Source organism: Alosa sapidissima, chromosome 24 (assembly GCF_018492685.1).
Source record: "Alosa sapidissima isolate fAloSap1 chromosome 24, fAloSap1.pri, whole genome shotgun sequence".
NCBI lineage: Eukaryota > Metazoa > Chordata > Actinopteri > Clupeiformes > Clupeidae > Alosa > Alosa sapidissima.
In genome coordinates, this window is record NC_055980.1 from 2,115,009 (window position 1) to 2,132,064 (window position 17,056).

The window sequence follows — 17,056 nt, forward strand, 5'->3', positions numbered from 1 at the left end:
ACTCGTAAATCCTCAAATTATGGCCGGGGTCTTTAATTTACTTAGGCTGCTCAAAGCACAGGCCTTTATCTGGGACAGGGCTTGTATTCAAGGCAGGCCTTTATTTCTTACGTGCGTTTTATTGCCTTCTCTTTTATTGTGAGACATGCGTTTCATTTGGAGCGTCATACCGGTAGGCTATCAAAAGCAGAAGATGTTCGGTTTGTTTTGAGATTTAATTTACGTTTGAACTGTTTTATTATATTGCTAAATGTTGGGACTGATGGGCACTAAAATCGGGGGTATTTGATGGTTCACTGTTACATTTCATGTAGTTGAAAGAGTGTCGGGATTTCCTTCTCCTGTTTATTGCGGGACAAGGCATTCGCATAGAATCCCGGCCGGTAAATTTGAGGATTTATGGTATGCATGTGTGTTTTAGGCATTGTGCAAGCCCTAATCGCTGACTGAAAGTGTGCAGAAGTTGTGTTTACATAACGATATTTAATACATTAACCCCCTCTAACTTTTGGGCTTAAGTAGGCTACGAAAAAATGTCTGACCTGTCGCAAGTTCACCAAGCTCCCAATCTCATTCCACAAGCCTAGAGTGCCCTCTCGTGGCTGTAGACGGTAATGTTTCATGTAGGATTCATGTCAATTCATACTGACTAATATTTAAAACCATGTTAAATTATATATATTTTGATATATAAGTCGCCAAACCAACCAAACTATGAAAAAAATTGTGACTTATAGTCCGGAAAATATGGTAATAACTGCAGCTAATATCTCCATACTACGTGCTCTACCCAATGTCAGCCAGTATGAGTGGTTAGCACCTGTCCTGCCACTACTACACTACAGTGCAAAGCCTATATTGGTCACATTCTACAGATACTGTATGTGAACACTTTTATTTGCAGAGAGCAAAGATGTAAATGCAGACTGGTTTCAGACCTGTCAGAGCCAGAGAGGGGATAGATGTCAGAACCATCCCAGAAGTCTGTGCAAGCCTCCAATATAAGATCTGCTGAGCCATGCGAAAGCATCTGGACATTATCTGAGTGGGAGCGAAACACATTTGAAGGTGACAAATCAATGTAAATGGTGTTTTGATCACCAGAAAATATGAAGCAAAATGATGAACTATTCCTTTGGCTATTTAGCTATGGAAGAATGCTGCTTACTGGTGGTACTGTCCCGCACAAGAAGGCTGATGAGGTGATTGATGGGAGGCTGGCGTTTGTTGAAATGGTGTGAGCGGCGTGGGGCTGACTCCTGATTCTTCTCTCCGGATGGCAACTGATACAATGCCAGGTGATTCTCCTGCTTGAAGAGCTCTCTTGCCCCAGGGGTGAAACCTGAAACCGGACAGCACAGTACATGATGTACACGTGTTACTAGAAGTTTAGTATTTGTCTTGTGTTAATATTGTCTTGTTGATAACTGCAGCATTTCACAAGTTAAGCTGTCTCCTTTGCAAGCGAATATGCTAAGGATAGCTGACTGGATGAACCTCGCATACTACGGCAGTCTTATTACAATAATGGGGTTGTCAGGTGAGGCTATATAAGCTGCTTTCAGACCTAGGTAAGTCTGCATGTTCTGCAGATATCAGCGGTTGGGCCATATATCTGAACAACATGACCGGCCATTAGAAATTTCAAACTTAGCCGGCTGTTACACTTCTCCCCCTCCTAGTATTTCCGACGGACATTATGAGCTAGTGTCTGAACAAAGCGGAGGGCATGCAGAGATTCTGTTCATGTGCGTGTTCAACCATGCATGCCACAACATTATCAGCGCTATTATACGGCGCACGTGAGCACTTGTTTTTCAGTCCTTGAACAATCATGCAAGAACCGTATTTGACGAACATGGAATGGCCACAGAACTTTTGCAAAGATATGCTTCCACTGGCTACACCAGGCGAGTAAGTTTTTTCCCCCTTTACTGTCTATGCGTGCAAGCAGCGTGTATGCGCTCCGCTTCTGTTGTTGTTTAAAGATGGAATGGGAAACGGATTTGGAGCCAAACGCTAAAATTTAACACAGCTACAATTTGTAAGGTATCACCAATATCAATTTAATACTACAGATTCTTAAAATGGTTCTGGTCTAGGCTTAAATATCTATTGAAAACTTCACAATGGAGCGTGTTTTTAGAGCGTGATCTGCAGGTGACCTGTTGGATATTTTTAGAAGGTGCCCCCACCCCCCCCGGGCACCATGTTGGAGACCACTGTTTTAGGATATCTAATACACAAATTAGATTGGTGTACAAAGACGTCCCACTACGGAGTTTCTTTTTTTTTCTCCTAAGTATAATAAATGCTCAACAAAGTGTTTCAATACATTGATTGTTTCTCACCTATGAGTCGTGAGAGCTCACACAGGCCCCAGGGCACATGCAGAGGTAGCACAGCACCGTGACTTTCCTGCAGAGCCAGGTTGGACAGGTGATCTGAGAAGCGACACAGCTGCTGGGTCACACTGGCATTGCACAGATTTAGCAGGATGTTCAGGCCCAGTGGCTTGAGTGAAGGAAGGTGGCCCTGCCAACCAGAATCATCAAACTGAATGCTGACAGGGTTCTGCTGATCCTGAGACAGACTGAGCATCTCAAGGTGGTAGTCACACACAAAGTCCTCTGCTTCGCAGCACCCAGTAGTATCTACTGCACATGGCTGTTGCTAGAAGAGAAAAGAGCACCGGTAAGTACATAAAGAGCCTTCGTGCAGAACCAGTCACATTTTAGCACATACTAAAAGGGGCCATCAGCGATTCTAAACTATTTCTAACCCGTAACATTTTTTGTCACATTTAGCAGATATCTCCATACGATCCGCTAAACAATGGATCAATGGATGTGACGATCGCTTCATGGATAGATAATGTGAATTTTATAAGATTTGGCTGGCAATTCATTAATGTGTGAATGTACTGTATGTTACTGTTCAGTGAATACTACAGCTGTGTGCATGTGTCTGTCCATCCGTACATGTGAGGGTGTTGGAGATGGAGATAAAGAAGGATACCTGAGACTGTTCCTCTTCGCCACCTTCTGTGTCGTGGCTGAAGCTAACATTGGAGCCGGATGGGTGCTTTGTGCGTGAGGTCAAAGGGGCACGGCGGGCCCTTTGTGTATCAGAGGAGCGAGCCGTGTCATGGGAGGTCTCACTGGGCTCCTGTTCTCCTGACATAAGTAGTGCTGAGCAGCCACCCATGGGAAGGCTCAGCAGAGCTTCTCCTTCCTGGACCTGTTTCAGAAAGGTAAGGAATTTCTGGCTATGTGAGTTATAAATATATTACCTTTTAAAACAATCTAGTTCAGCTTTGTGGATCTTGATTTTGATTTATTTCAGTCATGTGACGACCAAACCTCTCCTTACCTCATCTCGGTCTTCCTCTCCCTCCATTCGGCAGTAAGAATTGATTGACAGGTCATCTCTGAGGTCATCCTGACTGTCATGAGGCATCTCCACACGGCCACTGAAGAACAGCACAGTCTCTGGGCTGGGGTTGGGCCATGATAGGATTCCCTGCTTGTCCACACAGCACAATACCTGTCCACAATACACACACACACAGACACAGACACAGACACAGACACACAGACACACACACACACACACACACCTATTATTCCCCTTGTGCTAGCCATGGAGCTAACCGCTATGTGACAGATTTTCAATTCCGGCCTGTTGCAACATAATAAATGGCTCACTGAGTACTCACTGTGACCGATCCCAATGCGTGCAAAAGACTGGAGGTATAGCAAAGTGTACGGGATTCTCCCTTTAGCACCCCCACCAGGTGCCTCCACACAGAACGTAGCATCTCCTACACACATACACACAAACTAATCAGTAACTACCTTTACAGGACCTTTACAGGAGTGATTTATAAAACTGAATAGTCTTCTTTCTTTCATATATAGTCATCAGAAGAAAAGCTTTTGGAAATCTAAAATGTTAATATCCAAATTCTATCTTTACAAATTCAGGCTTGTGGTCTACCTGCCAAACACCAAAATTAAAGATTGATATTTCAAATGAGTTGGTGCACAATGAAGAGTTTCATTGGAAGGGAGAGCAGACCAAGGTCAATACAGACAAAGCAGCGTCCTACTGCTGAAATATAGTAGAACTATAACAAATAAAAAGGTAGTTAACACAAAACGCAAAATCATTACTCTTGTGATGATCACAATGAAAGGTCATGTGATCCTTTTGAATCTATGAGCGTGTTTACATGCATTATAATAACTGGGACACTGAAGTGCATATAAACGTGTATATTTAGATTTGCCTACTGATTTTGTTTCCATAAAGCAACAGCAATGTGTGGCGTGAATCTAGCGGTTCAATGTAATCTTAACTTCTGGGGTTATGATACAGTGCAATACTGTTTACCGTTTCTAATTACTTGGTTTTGTACTTTAAATTAATGATCATTTTTCCATGACCATTCCTGTACCATTACAGAAGATGTCCAATCAATATAAAATTTCACAGCAACGCATACAAGGTAATATCTTCACATAATTACAGCGAACAATATCTATGCAACTATTTGAGATTTTTTATGGTATAATTTTGTATAACACTATTTTTGATATTTTGATGATCTATGGTCATGTGAAGGACAGATGAACAGGTGCCATTCCCACTGGCAATCCAGGATACGGTCTGCATTTCTGCATGTAGGAGAGGCTTTAGCAGCACAGCACTGATTGCTAACAACTCATTATTTGAGACATTACAAGAATCGAAGCTCTCCAAGTATGACTTCCAAATGGACCATGCATATGTGGCAAATGTAAGTGATAAGGCGAAGGAAAGGGATGAAAGGGGGGTCAGGCACAAGGCTCAAAGCAAGGTAGAAAAAAAAGTTACCATCTAGCATGATGGTAACAATGGATAGCAATGGAAATAATAAAAAAGAAAAATCAGAAAAGGTACTTCAACCAAGCAGGATCAAAGCAGCACTAACATCTATTTTGCAAATGGCAGTATTTAAAAGCATAAGTAGTGCCCAAGTAGTGCTTAGAAAAAGAAATACATTCAATGAAGTAATGAGAAGCTAGAGCGAAGGACCAGGTTGAGTGCTGAACATGAATGGGGGGGTGGGGGGCAGGAGAGGAGTTGTGAGGATATACCTGAGAGGACACGACTTCCGTGTAGCTGCTTAGTGTGTCCTCAGAGAATTTAGCAAGCTGGAGCAAGAGAAGAGCCTTATTAACAAAGTGGGGCCCCCTTTAGCAGCTTTGCAAAGCCACTTTAAGTTTAGGCGTTAAGAGTGAGATTTCAGCCTTCGAAGCAAGGACAAAAAGCTCCTAGAGAGTTCAAGGAATACACCACAACTGAAAGGACATCATCCATGCCCTATGAACAGTTGATTCCCAAGGACACACTTGAAATGACAACCAGTCAACTACAAAAAGTGGTAAAGGATTGTTTGCTGTGCCTTTCAATTCCATCCAAATGTAAAGAAATATATAATTTATAATTAAGAATACTGACTTTGCTATGTGACTATTTGACAAATATGAATTGGAACAGAGTACAACAACTCATATCAGCTTTTCACAAGGAAATTCAGGATGATAAACATATCTCCGGTCAGACAACTGCCAAAACTATACTGGACCTAGAGCATGCCAAAATTCCTGGTGTGAGCTGGAGAGTGAAATTAACCTGCAGAATTATTGATGTAAAAAGTTTATTAAAATGTCTATTAAAGTTGCTGTCAATGTTGTAGAATAAAAAATAAAATGCTTATATACCCACAATAATGGTAAATCTGAAGGATACCATTTTTTCATGCCTTCAGACTTACTCATTATAGGTCCAGAAGCTTTTACAATTTTGATAATAAAACTATTGTACCATAAAGTGAAAACGTGTCAATGTTTGTCAATGATACATTTGCATTGGATCTGTTTCTGGGGCATTCTATTTCCAGTGTTGAAATAGAATTTATTTAGCTTATGTGGCTTACCAGTCCAGTGGGAGAGTTGCGGCTGGATTCTGCTAATACTCGAGCTTCCCCATATGCATTTACCAGCACCCACATGACGGGGAACAGTAGAGGAAGAATAGGAAGAACTCCCATCATCTACAAACACACATCAGATGGGGAAGAAAGATAAGTAAGGGACAATTTATAGTCCGTCGGTCATTTTTCAACCATAAATCTGAATAGGAAGAATGGGACGCATGATTTGTCCAAATATTTATTTTTTCATTTTATTGCAGTTTCATGGAAAAGGTTTCAGTGAGAAAATACCTCACACAAACATGATTTTAAAGTTGAAGGTGTTGTGTTGCAACACATTATCTGCTGATCTCAACTTTCTTTTACTTTTCTGTGCTAGATTTGATCATTTTGTGAATTTTATATGTACACATAGGCAATTACATGTTTGTAAAACTGTACTTGGCAAGAATGTCCTTTAATGCATAGTAAAGGTAGAGTAAAAGCTACATACAGCCCTACAAATACTTGGACAAGGGTATATGATATAATATATAAATTGGGTCCAAGAAAAACTTGCTATCTACCCCAAATAGTGAAAATTCAACAGGTAAAAGATAACAATTTGAATTTAATAAATGTTACAAAAGAATTTAAAAGACACAATGAATTTTCAGGACAGACCATGTCAGAGAAAGAGAGGAACAAAGGTGTAAACAATTATAGTGGTATTTATTAGTTGATTTATTTTAAATTGGGCAAATAACTTCTATGCCATGTTACTAAATCAATGAGCCTACCAAATTCTAGTAAATGCCCATTCACACCAAGAACGATAACGATAACTATAAACAAATATTGTTCTCGTTAATATGAATGACAACGTTCACACATAAACTATAACGATAACGACATGAAGAACGATATCGTTGGGGATCACTTTCAGAGCGATTTTGAGAACGATAAAAAGCTAATAGCCAATCAGAACCCATCAAATGTTAACGGTCACATTCATTAACACAAGGAGAGACTTTGTTTATCGTTGTTCAGTGTGAACGCTTTTATCGTTGTGGTTATAGTTATCGTTCTTGGTGTGAATGACCCTTAAGATTGGCAATCCACACTGCCTGCTGAATTGACTGTCCATAGATAACCATTCTGTTTAACAAAATGGAATTTCTGTTTGAAAAAATGGAATGGAGATGAGAGCAAATTAATTGCTAAATATCTTTGCTTCTTTGCCTGCTAATACCTGTTCACCAGTAGGTAGTCTATAGTCTGAGAAACGCTGTTGTATACATGGCAAGTGGACCTATCAATAACTTAGACCTTTCCCATGACTTCCAAACATACCTGTAACTGGAAGAAGTTGAATAGAGCTGGAGTAAGACTGGGAGTGTCACAGAAATAACGCACCGTGTTAACAGTGAAGAAGGCCACCTGCATGGAAAAGAAATGTGTTGTATTACTGACACACCAGGCGACAGATCATTAAATCACACCCATCTTATTAAAAATACAAATGTTATCATACCAACACAGCCGGAGATGCATATTTGGCCATGATGGTCTGAACAGTGAAACGCTCATTGTCCATGGCTGTGATTGGTCGAGACAGAGCCATGTCTAAACTGTTCCTGTTTAAATATGTCGGAAAGGGATACATTTGAAGGAATATAAGTATAAAGGATTGCACAGGGATTCAAATCCATTACAATCTAGCATACAGGTGAGGGCTAACCTGATATGATTGAGCACAGGTGTGCGTACCACCCTGAATAGCCGGTGCTGCTGAGGGCTGTGGGGTCCCCTCTTCTCAATCCCACGAGGTGAAGGTGGGGGAGAGAAAGGAGGGAAGAGATCTCCTGGCTCCAGGACAATGTGCTCATCATCCTACAGAACAAAAACAGAAATAGACTTTGACCATTGACAATATTCTATTTCTGATCAAAACGCAAACAAGGCAAATAATGTTCTTGACCCAAGAGTCAGATTTGTGTTCCAGTCCGCATGACAACAAATGCTACTGACTGATAGACCTTCTGGATGAAGTACTGAGCATCTCATGAGATTAACAAAGTTCTCCACTACATGATACGGACCCCCCAGTCTTGATCAATCACCTTGATTCCTCTGAGAGAAGCAAATGTCTCCTGACCAGGCCTCAGTGCAATAACATCACCCTCAACCAGTAAACTGACAGGTAGGTTGACAAGCTGTTCATCTCGAAAAGTCCAGTGTAAAGACCAGGATGGGGACGAAGGAGTATAGAGGTCAGGGTAAAGTGCTGGGGCCCATCGGAATGGCTGCCCTCCACAGGCTTCCAGGTGATCTATAGGGAATAGGGAGGGAGTTGGATTAGGGTTCAATAAACAAAATATACAAGACCAGGAGCCGAAAATATTCAGAGCAGGAAACTGGGAACAAAAACAGACACATTAAGACAACATTAAACAGCAGGAGTCCAGCAGAATAAGCATCATCCAGCAAAAATACACAGTAGTGAAGAGCCATGCAGTTCTTTACAAAAACATATGCATGTACAAAAACACCAACATACAGTATGCAATACTGTACAGTACAGTATGCAATATGTATGCAGTATACATACTCAATACAAACAATAAGGTCAGTGTTCTCATTCACTAAACCCTCACCACTGAGCTGTGTGATGATGGCCTTGAGCCTCCGCACCATTTCACTCTTCTTCAAGCGCTGTTGCCGGCTGATGAGGAGCAAGTTCAGCAAGAGCAAAAGGAAAAGGGCCCCAGCATTCACTAGCTCGATCCCACCACTGACAACACAGGCCAAAAACAGCACCGTCACTCTTTCCATCGCAGGCAAAGTAGCAGAGATGTCATAGCATTTTCTTTTGTATAACCATTAACCAGACCGTGCAAGGGTTGTGGTAATATTACAGTGCAATGTAGCTTGTTTTTGTTTAAAATGACATATAATGCTTGAACAACCATTTCCTTTTTTACAAGCTATGTTCCACAGTTTTGTATTTCAAACTAATGTGCACCATACTACACTATACTTTGCTGAAAGTGTGCAGCAATTACTTCACCTGCCATTTGGCTGGCTGCCATGGCAGCAGACCAGCCCAAAGACCACCACCAGAGTGAGTGCAGCTCCTGGCCAATGAAAGCAGGAGTGGCGATTGCTTTGGTGAAGGAAGCTCTGTTTCCATAAATCCTGTAATTGAATATAAAGTCAGCAGTGAAGTGCGAACTGTTTCTGAGATGCTGGAAGTTAGCGTAGTGTACCTGCTGTGTAAGTGAGGTTCAAGCAGTGTGGGACACACCTCAAACATGTTGAAACTTGTCAGTACTGGATAAGTGGAAAATGTCAAACTTTTCCTGAATCTCAAATGCTCTCTAACGTCAAAATGTACACCAAAATTAGAACTGAATCATTATTGCGCTATATTCAGGTTTGTGTACTTTGATAATTCTGTTGAACATTTCTGAGAAATGTAAATCCCATTACATATAAACTTCCATTTTTACCAGACTGTGTTTTGTGGCCAAAACATTGACATAGAACACTAATGAAGTAGGGCCGGCAGACAGCACCTTATTGAACTTCAGATTACTAGTCACACAATATCAGAACATCTGAGGTTGACAAGGAATAAATACAAAAGCATAAGTATGGGACCTATGTAATTTACATTATTTTTCATGAACTTGATTGATTATTCATGCCTTTGATGATGCTATACTCTTTTAGGTTGATTTATGTCAACAAGCAGATGATGCAGTCCAGCATGATGAAGTTGGCATGGCAACATAATGTCTGCAACTGTCTTACTTCCAGACAATTTCAAACACACTTTAAGCAACCACTTTCAACTTACCAACAAGGGCACTGGGACAGTGACTAGAATACGTGCAATGTGTGTTACATTGTTAAGTGTGCAGAATGAGTTGAAAGTGTACAGTATACCATGTGTCACAGGATTGGTAAATACCTGTAGAGTGGGTCTCCTTCTGCCAGACCTCTGGTGTTGCTCTAGTAGATTGAAGAGCTGGTTGTGCAACGTCTGAAGAGCCTGAGTTGTAGACAGCCCAAGGGGGGTCACCGGCTCCTCCTAAGACAGATCATGACATCAGAAGTGCCCCCTAGCAACATGTAATACCTTTAATTCCTTTTCTACATGTGCCCAATATTTATTTATTTCAAACATGTGCCCAATATTTAGGGCTCAAAATTTAACAAGACATAGATATCAACATAGCATATAGTGACTTTGATACCAGTCTCTCAAATATACAGTTAATAGACCTTTGCTCCTTTTACTTACTGTTGCCTGTAGTCCATAGATGGCCATATTACACATAATATTAGGTTGTAGTGAGCTGTTTTTTTTAAATTTCCTACAGATATACATAGGAAACAGATACTACCCTAGTACTAATTTAAAGGCATGCAATGCTGACTAAAGAAGGTTCATACCGTAGTTTAGCTCAACCAACAATACAAATCTTTTTGCCGCTCCAGAAGGAACATATTGCTTGGCTGGAACTAGGGATGTAACGGTATGAAAATTTAACCTCACAATTAGTGACCAAATTATCACGGTTTTCGGTATTATCGCTGTATTTTTAAAATTGTGTTCAATATGTTCAGAAAGCACTAATAGACCTACACAAGCTGAAATAGTTTCAAAAAGTGTGACAGAATTTACTATATTACAATTACAAAATATAGGCAAAACCTTATCAAAAGTGCAACATTTAACCAGGGACACTGGAACTCATTTTCACCTGGGGGTGCTCATAGAGTGCTGAGGAAGGGTAGAAAAAAAATGTTACTGAGTAGATTTGATTCCTTTATGCTGGTGCATTTTAAGGTGGCCTTTTGCTACGGGAGAAGGGCATATTTTTATTCGCATTCATAGGCCTACATCCTGACTGCACAAACAAACCTGGCTGAGCTGACCATTCTTAATTCATAGCATAACGTTACCGTGGCATTGTGTGTTGTCCCATTCACTTTTTCCTTGGTCATGTTTAATTGGCTTTGTGCTTATAGCTTAACTTACCCTACCATGACTTGGAGTTTGCTATTTCTGTTATTTGGATCCATTGAGTGAGACTAAAGTAAGTGTTCAAAATAAAACTTTAGGCTACGGTATTCTCCTGATAACGTGAGTGGAATAGATTTAATGTGGACACGCACATAAAAACATGCAGAGTGGCTACATGATGCAGTGTACGTTTTGCAGTGAAAATGTTCCACCTTTTAAAAGCAGGTGTAGCCAAATCCGAATCACAGTTCATCATCATCAAGTACATAACAGAATCAGTAGGGTAACAGTTTTGTTTTATTGTACTAGGCCTACTGTATGTCAAAAGCAGGCTCGGATGAAGCTGGGAAAGATTAAACACACGGTTTCCACACCGTGGTAATCAACCGTAATAATCATGATATTTGAAATGAAAAAGGTAATTGTTATCGTCAACATTTTTATCGCGGTGTAGTGAGAAATTCCAGAGTATATGTATTTCAACATTCCAGAGTGTATGTATTTTTACATTTGTTTTGATCACCGCCACCCAAGGCCTTTTGAAGAGCGCTACTTGCTTTAACGTAATGCTGGCGCCTCACGAGACAAGGTATGACCGGAGAGAGAGCTCACGTGAGGCGACGGAAGGGGGATTACTAGAAGTGTATTTAAGCAAGACTGTTTGTATTTTGTCTTTGAGTTTGTACAGTGGTATTGCTGATGTACGCGCTGTATCAACTCCCGGATTTGTTACAATAAACCTCGAGTTTTTGTCTTTGCCACTGCTCGGTTTGGATTGCCTCCACTTTGTTGCTAGTGTTCATTTTTTACATTACAGTGGTTTACCATTATACTGGTAATCGTTACATCCCTAGCTGGAACAGTGCATGGTTTGATCTAGGCCACTTTTTTATATGATCAATCAGGACTGTTTATGGACACTGATTATTTTCTAAGCACCCACACAGAACAAACAACTAGAAGACTATTAGAAGCAATGAGCTGAATTTGACAAACATTGTATTGTATTGGAAATGGGGACCAAACTTTTAATGTTATGAGCTGGAACAGACCAGGAATATTTGGATGATCCCAAACCCTGTCTCTCTTCATCCTTTCACTGAGCTCAATTCCCATGGCTATAAATAAACTTTTCCCACAACATTATGGTAAAACCACAGAGAGGCAAATTCAAGATGCACACATGTGATTCTATTCTTGAGTAATCTACAACACACAAAACATTTCTATCTACATATTTTTATAATTGAGAGGGGTAATCAATACAAATTTCAATTCTTAACAAAAATGTCACATTGCATTATTTGTGTTTGATTTATTTGGCTGTTAGCCTACCTTTATCTCAAGTAACTTCCAGTATGACTAATGTATGACAAGGTGTGTAGGTGTGTATGTGTGGAGGTGTCATTTCATTGCCATGTAAGTTGAGGCATTTGTTGAAACTCCACATAGTGTTTTGTTATTGTTTAGGTTACAGGCTGGTCCCATGTCATTTGTTTCCAGTTGATGGAACCAGAGTTGTGTAAGAAGACAGTTTTTGTACAGTGTACACAGAGAATGGATCTAGCGGATAACAAAGATATTCACTGAGTGTTACAAAAGGTGTCTAAGTGATAGAAATCGTTTGGTTTTGGTTACCCTGCCTTTAACTCAGTGAAGATATTTATTTACTTCAGTTTTATCCTTTACCTATACCAAGTATGCTAATCCGTTTCTTTGTTCAGCTGAGAAAAGTTGAGACATCCAGTAGTTAATTTGGTCAATACACTGACAAAGAGATACAAGGGAACCATAGTCATTAATCTACAGCAGTGGTTCTTAAAAAAAAAAAAAAAAAAACATGGGCCAAGTCTCGCGATCCCCTTCACTCTAACCGGCGGAATTTGGTTTTGAAATGTTGTGAGAGGGGCACTGGAAGCAGAGGTGGGGTAGGCTCAAAGGTAGGCTATGTCAACATCAAAGGCATTATGTCAATGGCAGCCTTTGACTAAAAACCTTTAGAATAATGTCTTTAATCCAGACTGCAAATCATTTCACAACCCCTCCAATATTTTTGGCGGCCCCCAGTTTAAGAACCACTGGGCTACAGGGTAAGTCAATTTGGGTGTCATAAGCATAGCTAGGATAGGAAATCAAATTGTTCTTGATGATTTGTCCAAGTAGGAGCATATAAAGGCTAAATAATAGTGGCCCCAAGATCGACCACTGGGGAACATCACAGGTCAAGAATGTTGGTGTTGAGGTACAGTTGCAAATTACATCAAGCTCTTCTTTCTCGTAGGTAAATAGGAAAAACTGTCTATCTTTGTTTACCGTCTACTATAAAGCAATGAGATGTGAAGCAATGTCCAATGTTCAGTCCAAGTAGCAAGATCTTATTGAATACATTATCATAGTTAAATTAAGTCTAAATGTCCCCATCTAAACTTATTTGTTTCTGTTACAGGTTTAGGCCTATATGCCCATTAGGGTTGTTCTCTACCAAGAGTGAAATAATAGACAAGCTCTAAGACAAGCTGATTACTACAGTAACACCAGACCCCAAGATTAAAACACTATATGTAAGGTAGCATTAAACTTAAAAGCTAAAAATTGTATCCTGACCATATTTGTATCAAGTGACTTTACACACATCACACCTTAATATCTCAACCTAAACCTTCTGCAATATGGTCAAAGTCAACCTCCAGAGGAGTGGCTGCCGCTCACCTCCAGTTCATGACAAAGCCATGTTGCAATCCACAGAAAATATTGCACCAGTTAGTACACAATCTCCAAGACTTCCAGCAGCAAAGAGCTTACTGACCTCTTCAGTCAGACTGTTAATTATTAGAGAACACAAGTAAAGCAGGAAGAGCTGGTTTGAAGCACAGACATTAAAGGGTCACCCTTTATGCAAGACTATACAATAACAAACTTGGTTTGACCAACAGTACAACTCTAAAATGATCAAAGATGCTTTGGAAAATATCTTAAGGTATGACAGCCTTCCAGGAGCAGGCTTAACCCACACTTACCACAGATGGTGGCTAACACCAGACTATACTCAATTAAGACTGAGAATGCACTCTATGCACAACAGCATTTTAGATTTGCTCATACTGGCAGATCACCTTCCTGTTTACATTAAAACATGGCCAGATATGGCTCTTTTCTATAGTCTTTGTCTTCAAGACCTACCTCGTCTTACAGTAATGTAGATAGACTTTGTGAAAATGTTGTGTGCCACTCCCTCCAGGAAACAGGAAAAGGGTTTAGAATGTAAATTGCCAGCTACATTAACAACTATGAGGGTATAGCTAACGTGAATATGTTACATCTTAACCAAGCAACTGATGGTACTGAAATGGTTAGATAACTTTAGCTATTTTGTTCGACTAGCAGTAGCCTACTATATTAAAAAAATTCTGTCATAGCCTACTGTGTACAGCGTTTATAAACAGGAAGTTGATTGACCAGTATTAAGCAAATCCAAAACTGTGCATTGAGCCTATTGGTCTGGGGATGCATCGTTCACTTTTGATTTCTGAGAGGGGGCGTAACCAGCAATGAAATTAAAACTTATATTGATACATCAGACTCTTAACGAATCTTTCCGGAAGTAATGCAAACATATTCTTGTAAACAAAGGTTTTAAATGCAGTTGTTACTCAATTCCAAAGAAAATACAATACAATACATTTATCAATGACACCATCAACACAGCCATTGGCAGTGTTGTCAATGCACTGTAACTGCACAATGGCATATAGCCCATGCCAGACAAGTGGTTGTGACTGGCTCCTGGGATTTTCATGGTTCAGAAACGGATTTACATGCAAGCTTAGCCAGTTGGATCTGTTGTGCAAATTCATATGTCTGGGTTCACCCTGGCTAATACAGCAGGGTATGAACTGTGAAAAGACCACTCAGCGCACGAGAGAACCATGTGAGCAAAGAGTTTAGAGAAAATGAGGGATCCATTTTAAGAGTAATTTCCACGTAATATCAGGCATGACTGAATGTTCGCAATCCTGTGATTGCATTGGCATCTAAGCTAAATTCTTGAAAAACACACCCAGCCCTACCCTCACTTATGAGGCACTGTAGCTTCCCTACCTGCTTCTTATCCTTTAGCTCCATGGCAACTGCTGACTCCCAGCATGCTCTGTCAGAAGGTGGTGCACTGGTTGTCTGTGGTAACAGTGATGCTTACCCTGGCTTTACTTGCTTCACTGCTCAACAACCCTGTGGAATATAGCACAACTTCAGTCTTCATGCACTTAAACACATAGTAATGCCCTACCAAGAAAAAGAGGAAACATTTCAGTCCATTAGAAATGATTTGAACCAAGTCACTTCTTCACTTCACTTCTCCCTGAAGTAGCTTGATTTTGGTTTCAATTTATTCAAGGGTAAAACGAGAAGCATTTAGATGATAGCAAAGAGCATGGCAAATTCAATGAAAAACAAAACCGACTGAACATTCACGAAACAGTATTGGTACTACATTGTCGAATGCAGCCTACAACAATATAGATGCAAATACTAGTTCACTAACAGCCTTGGGCCATTAGACAATCCACGTTGTTAGATGTAAACAAACAGCACGAGCAACTGTGATTTAGAACTAGAACTGTAACGAACAGTGCCAACGCACAAATGCTTGGAACTTACTCCAGTCAGCAATGCATCATTGGTGTATTGTCAACAACAGTCAAAGGTAACGTTAACGTTAATGTTACTGAGGCGGCGCAAGGGACAAAGATGTCAAAGGGGTAGATAACAGGTGAATCCTTGACTTTGATTTCAGACATTCCAACCCGCACGTCTAACCTGTGAGATTCCCCTTCATTCACGTAATAAGTCAAATAGCATTGTTCAATCCAGTGACTGACCCATGTCTAGCTTCTATGTATGTGCTGACATTAACTTACTTAACTTAACAGATCTAAGTCGCTGAGTCAAAACAGCCAAACAGTTCTAATTCAAGAGCACTTCACTGTCTTTATCTTGATGGACATACTGGCTATCTAATACAGTTAACGTTAGTATCTTGACGTTATATGTTAGCTAGCACAGTTAGCTTGGGACAGTAGCCTAACTGTTATCGGCTTAAAACAAAACTCGATCGTATTACTGAATGACTTTAGCATTCTGCACATACCTAGGGCTCGTGACTTTGTCAACAATCGCCAAATTGCATATTTCTTAAATGTCTTGGAACATGTCAGATATTAACAGGTCAGATATGAAATGCTTAGCTAGCTAATATCAGGAAGCCATAGGGTATGCTAACTAACGTTTGGCTTTCAAAGCTTGGCAACATCCGCCCTTCAATACGATAGCCCAGTATACTGGAAACATCAAATGCATTATCATACCTTATTTTTGAGCACAGACTTTATTTCTGATTTTGCCTGTCTGTATAGTAGGCTACCATCACTGGTAATACGACCATCTCTCACTCGTCCCTCAAGTTTGCCCACGAATGACAGCCATATTCCAGTAGGAAGTGACGACAAACTACGTAAAATACTGATTGGAGGGGACTGTGCACATGATCCTACAGAGTGTGAAGTCAAAACAAACTGATTAATCTGTATAGAAGTGCAGTTAATCACTATGCATGGTACCTGAGGGGTATTTCACAAAACCTAGATAAGGGATTAAACTGTGATTTTTTTGTTATCCTGGATGAATTTAGCTTTGGCTCGCTTTCACAAAAGAGATGGCACATCAATTACCATGGGGATTATTCTCTGCACCTATAGCCTGTGGGATATAGTCTAGTCGTGATCCCCATAGGCCCATTAGTAAACCCAGAAATGTTGAGTACCCTAAAGTGTTATTGCAGAAATGTCATCTATAAGCCTAGTGTGTGGAATTCAACTTGGTTGCCTAAAGTTGCACTTTGGGCAATTTGCATAATTAGCATAAATAGGCAATTAAGGCGAGGCAGTACAGGTGAATAGGGTAAAAATTTTAAATAATAGATACCACCATGAAACTTTCTGAGTTGATTACTTATGTTAAGATGAGAAAAAAATGTATTGCATGTTTTTTATATTTTAATGTTTACA

At 40.1% G+C, this 17,056-nt stretch overlaps 1 protein-coding gene across 3 annotated transcripts in view; it reads right to left on the reverse strand.

The window, feature by feature from the left end:
• The window catches only part of tmem94 (transmembrane protein 94), a 33,241-nt gene extending 16,641 nt beyond the window's left edge, over positions 1-16,600 (reverse strand). Inside the window, exons 1-17 of one of the 3 annotated variants that reach the window (XR_006027094.1) lie at positions 16,358-16,600; positions 15,093-15,221; positions 9,936-10,055; positions 9,030-9,157; positions 8,617-8,753; positions 8,083-8,291; positions 7,701-7,852; positions 7,494-7,596; positions 7,313-7,399; positions 5,984-6,100; positions 5,142-5,198; positions 3,719-3,823; positions 3,373-3,546; positions 3,019-3,240; positions 2,352-2,673; positions 1,169-1,342; positions 939-1,041 (exon numbers count right to left, since the gene is read on the reverse strand). Coding sequence is in view for 2 of the 3 variants with exons in the window: in XM_042082580.1 (XP_041938514.1) it covers positions 939-1,041; positions 1,169-1,342; positions 2,352-2,673; positions 3,019-3,240; positions 3,373-3,546; positions 3,719-3,823; positions 5,142-5,198; positions 5,984-6,100; positions 7,313-7,399; positions 7,494-7,596; positions 7,701-7,852; positions 8,083-8,291; positions 8,617-8,753; positions 9,030-9,157; positions 9,936-10,055; positions 15,093-15,116 (2,234 nt within the window). In the remaining variant the exon portion in view is untranslated. The remainder of the gene's footprint in view (positions 1-938; positions 1,042-1,168; positions 1,343-2,351; positions 2,674-3,018; positions 3,241-3,372; positions 3,547-3,718; positions 3,824-5,141; positions 5,199-5,983; positions 6,101-7,312; positions 7,400-7,493; positions 7,597-7,700; positions 7,853-8,082; positions 8,292-8,616; positions 8,754-9,029; positions 9,158-9,935; positions 10,056-15,092; positions 15,222-16,357) is intronic. The other 2 variants (XM_042082580.1, XM_042082581.1) reach the window with 2 other exon arrangements.
• Between the last annotated feature and the right edge of the window lie 456 nt (positions 16,601-17,056).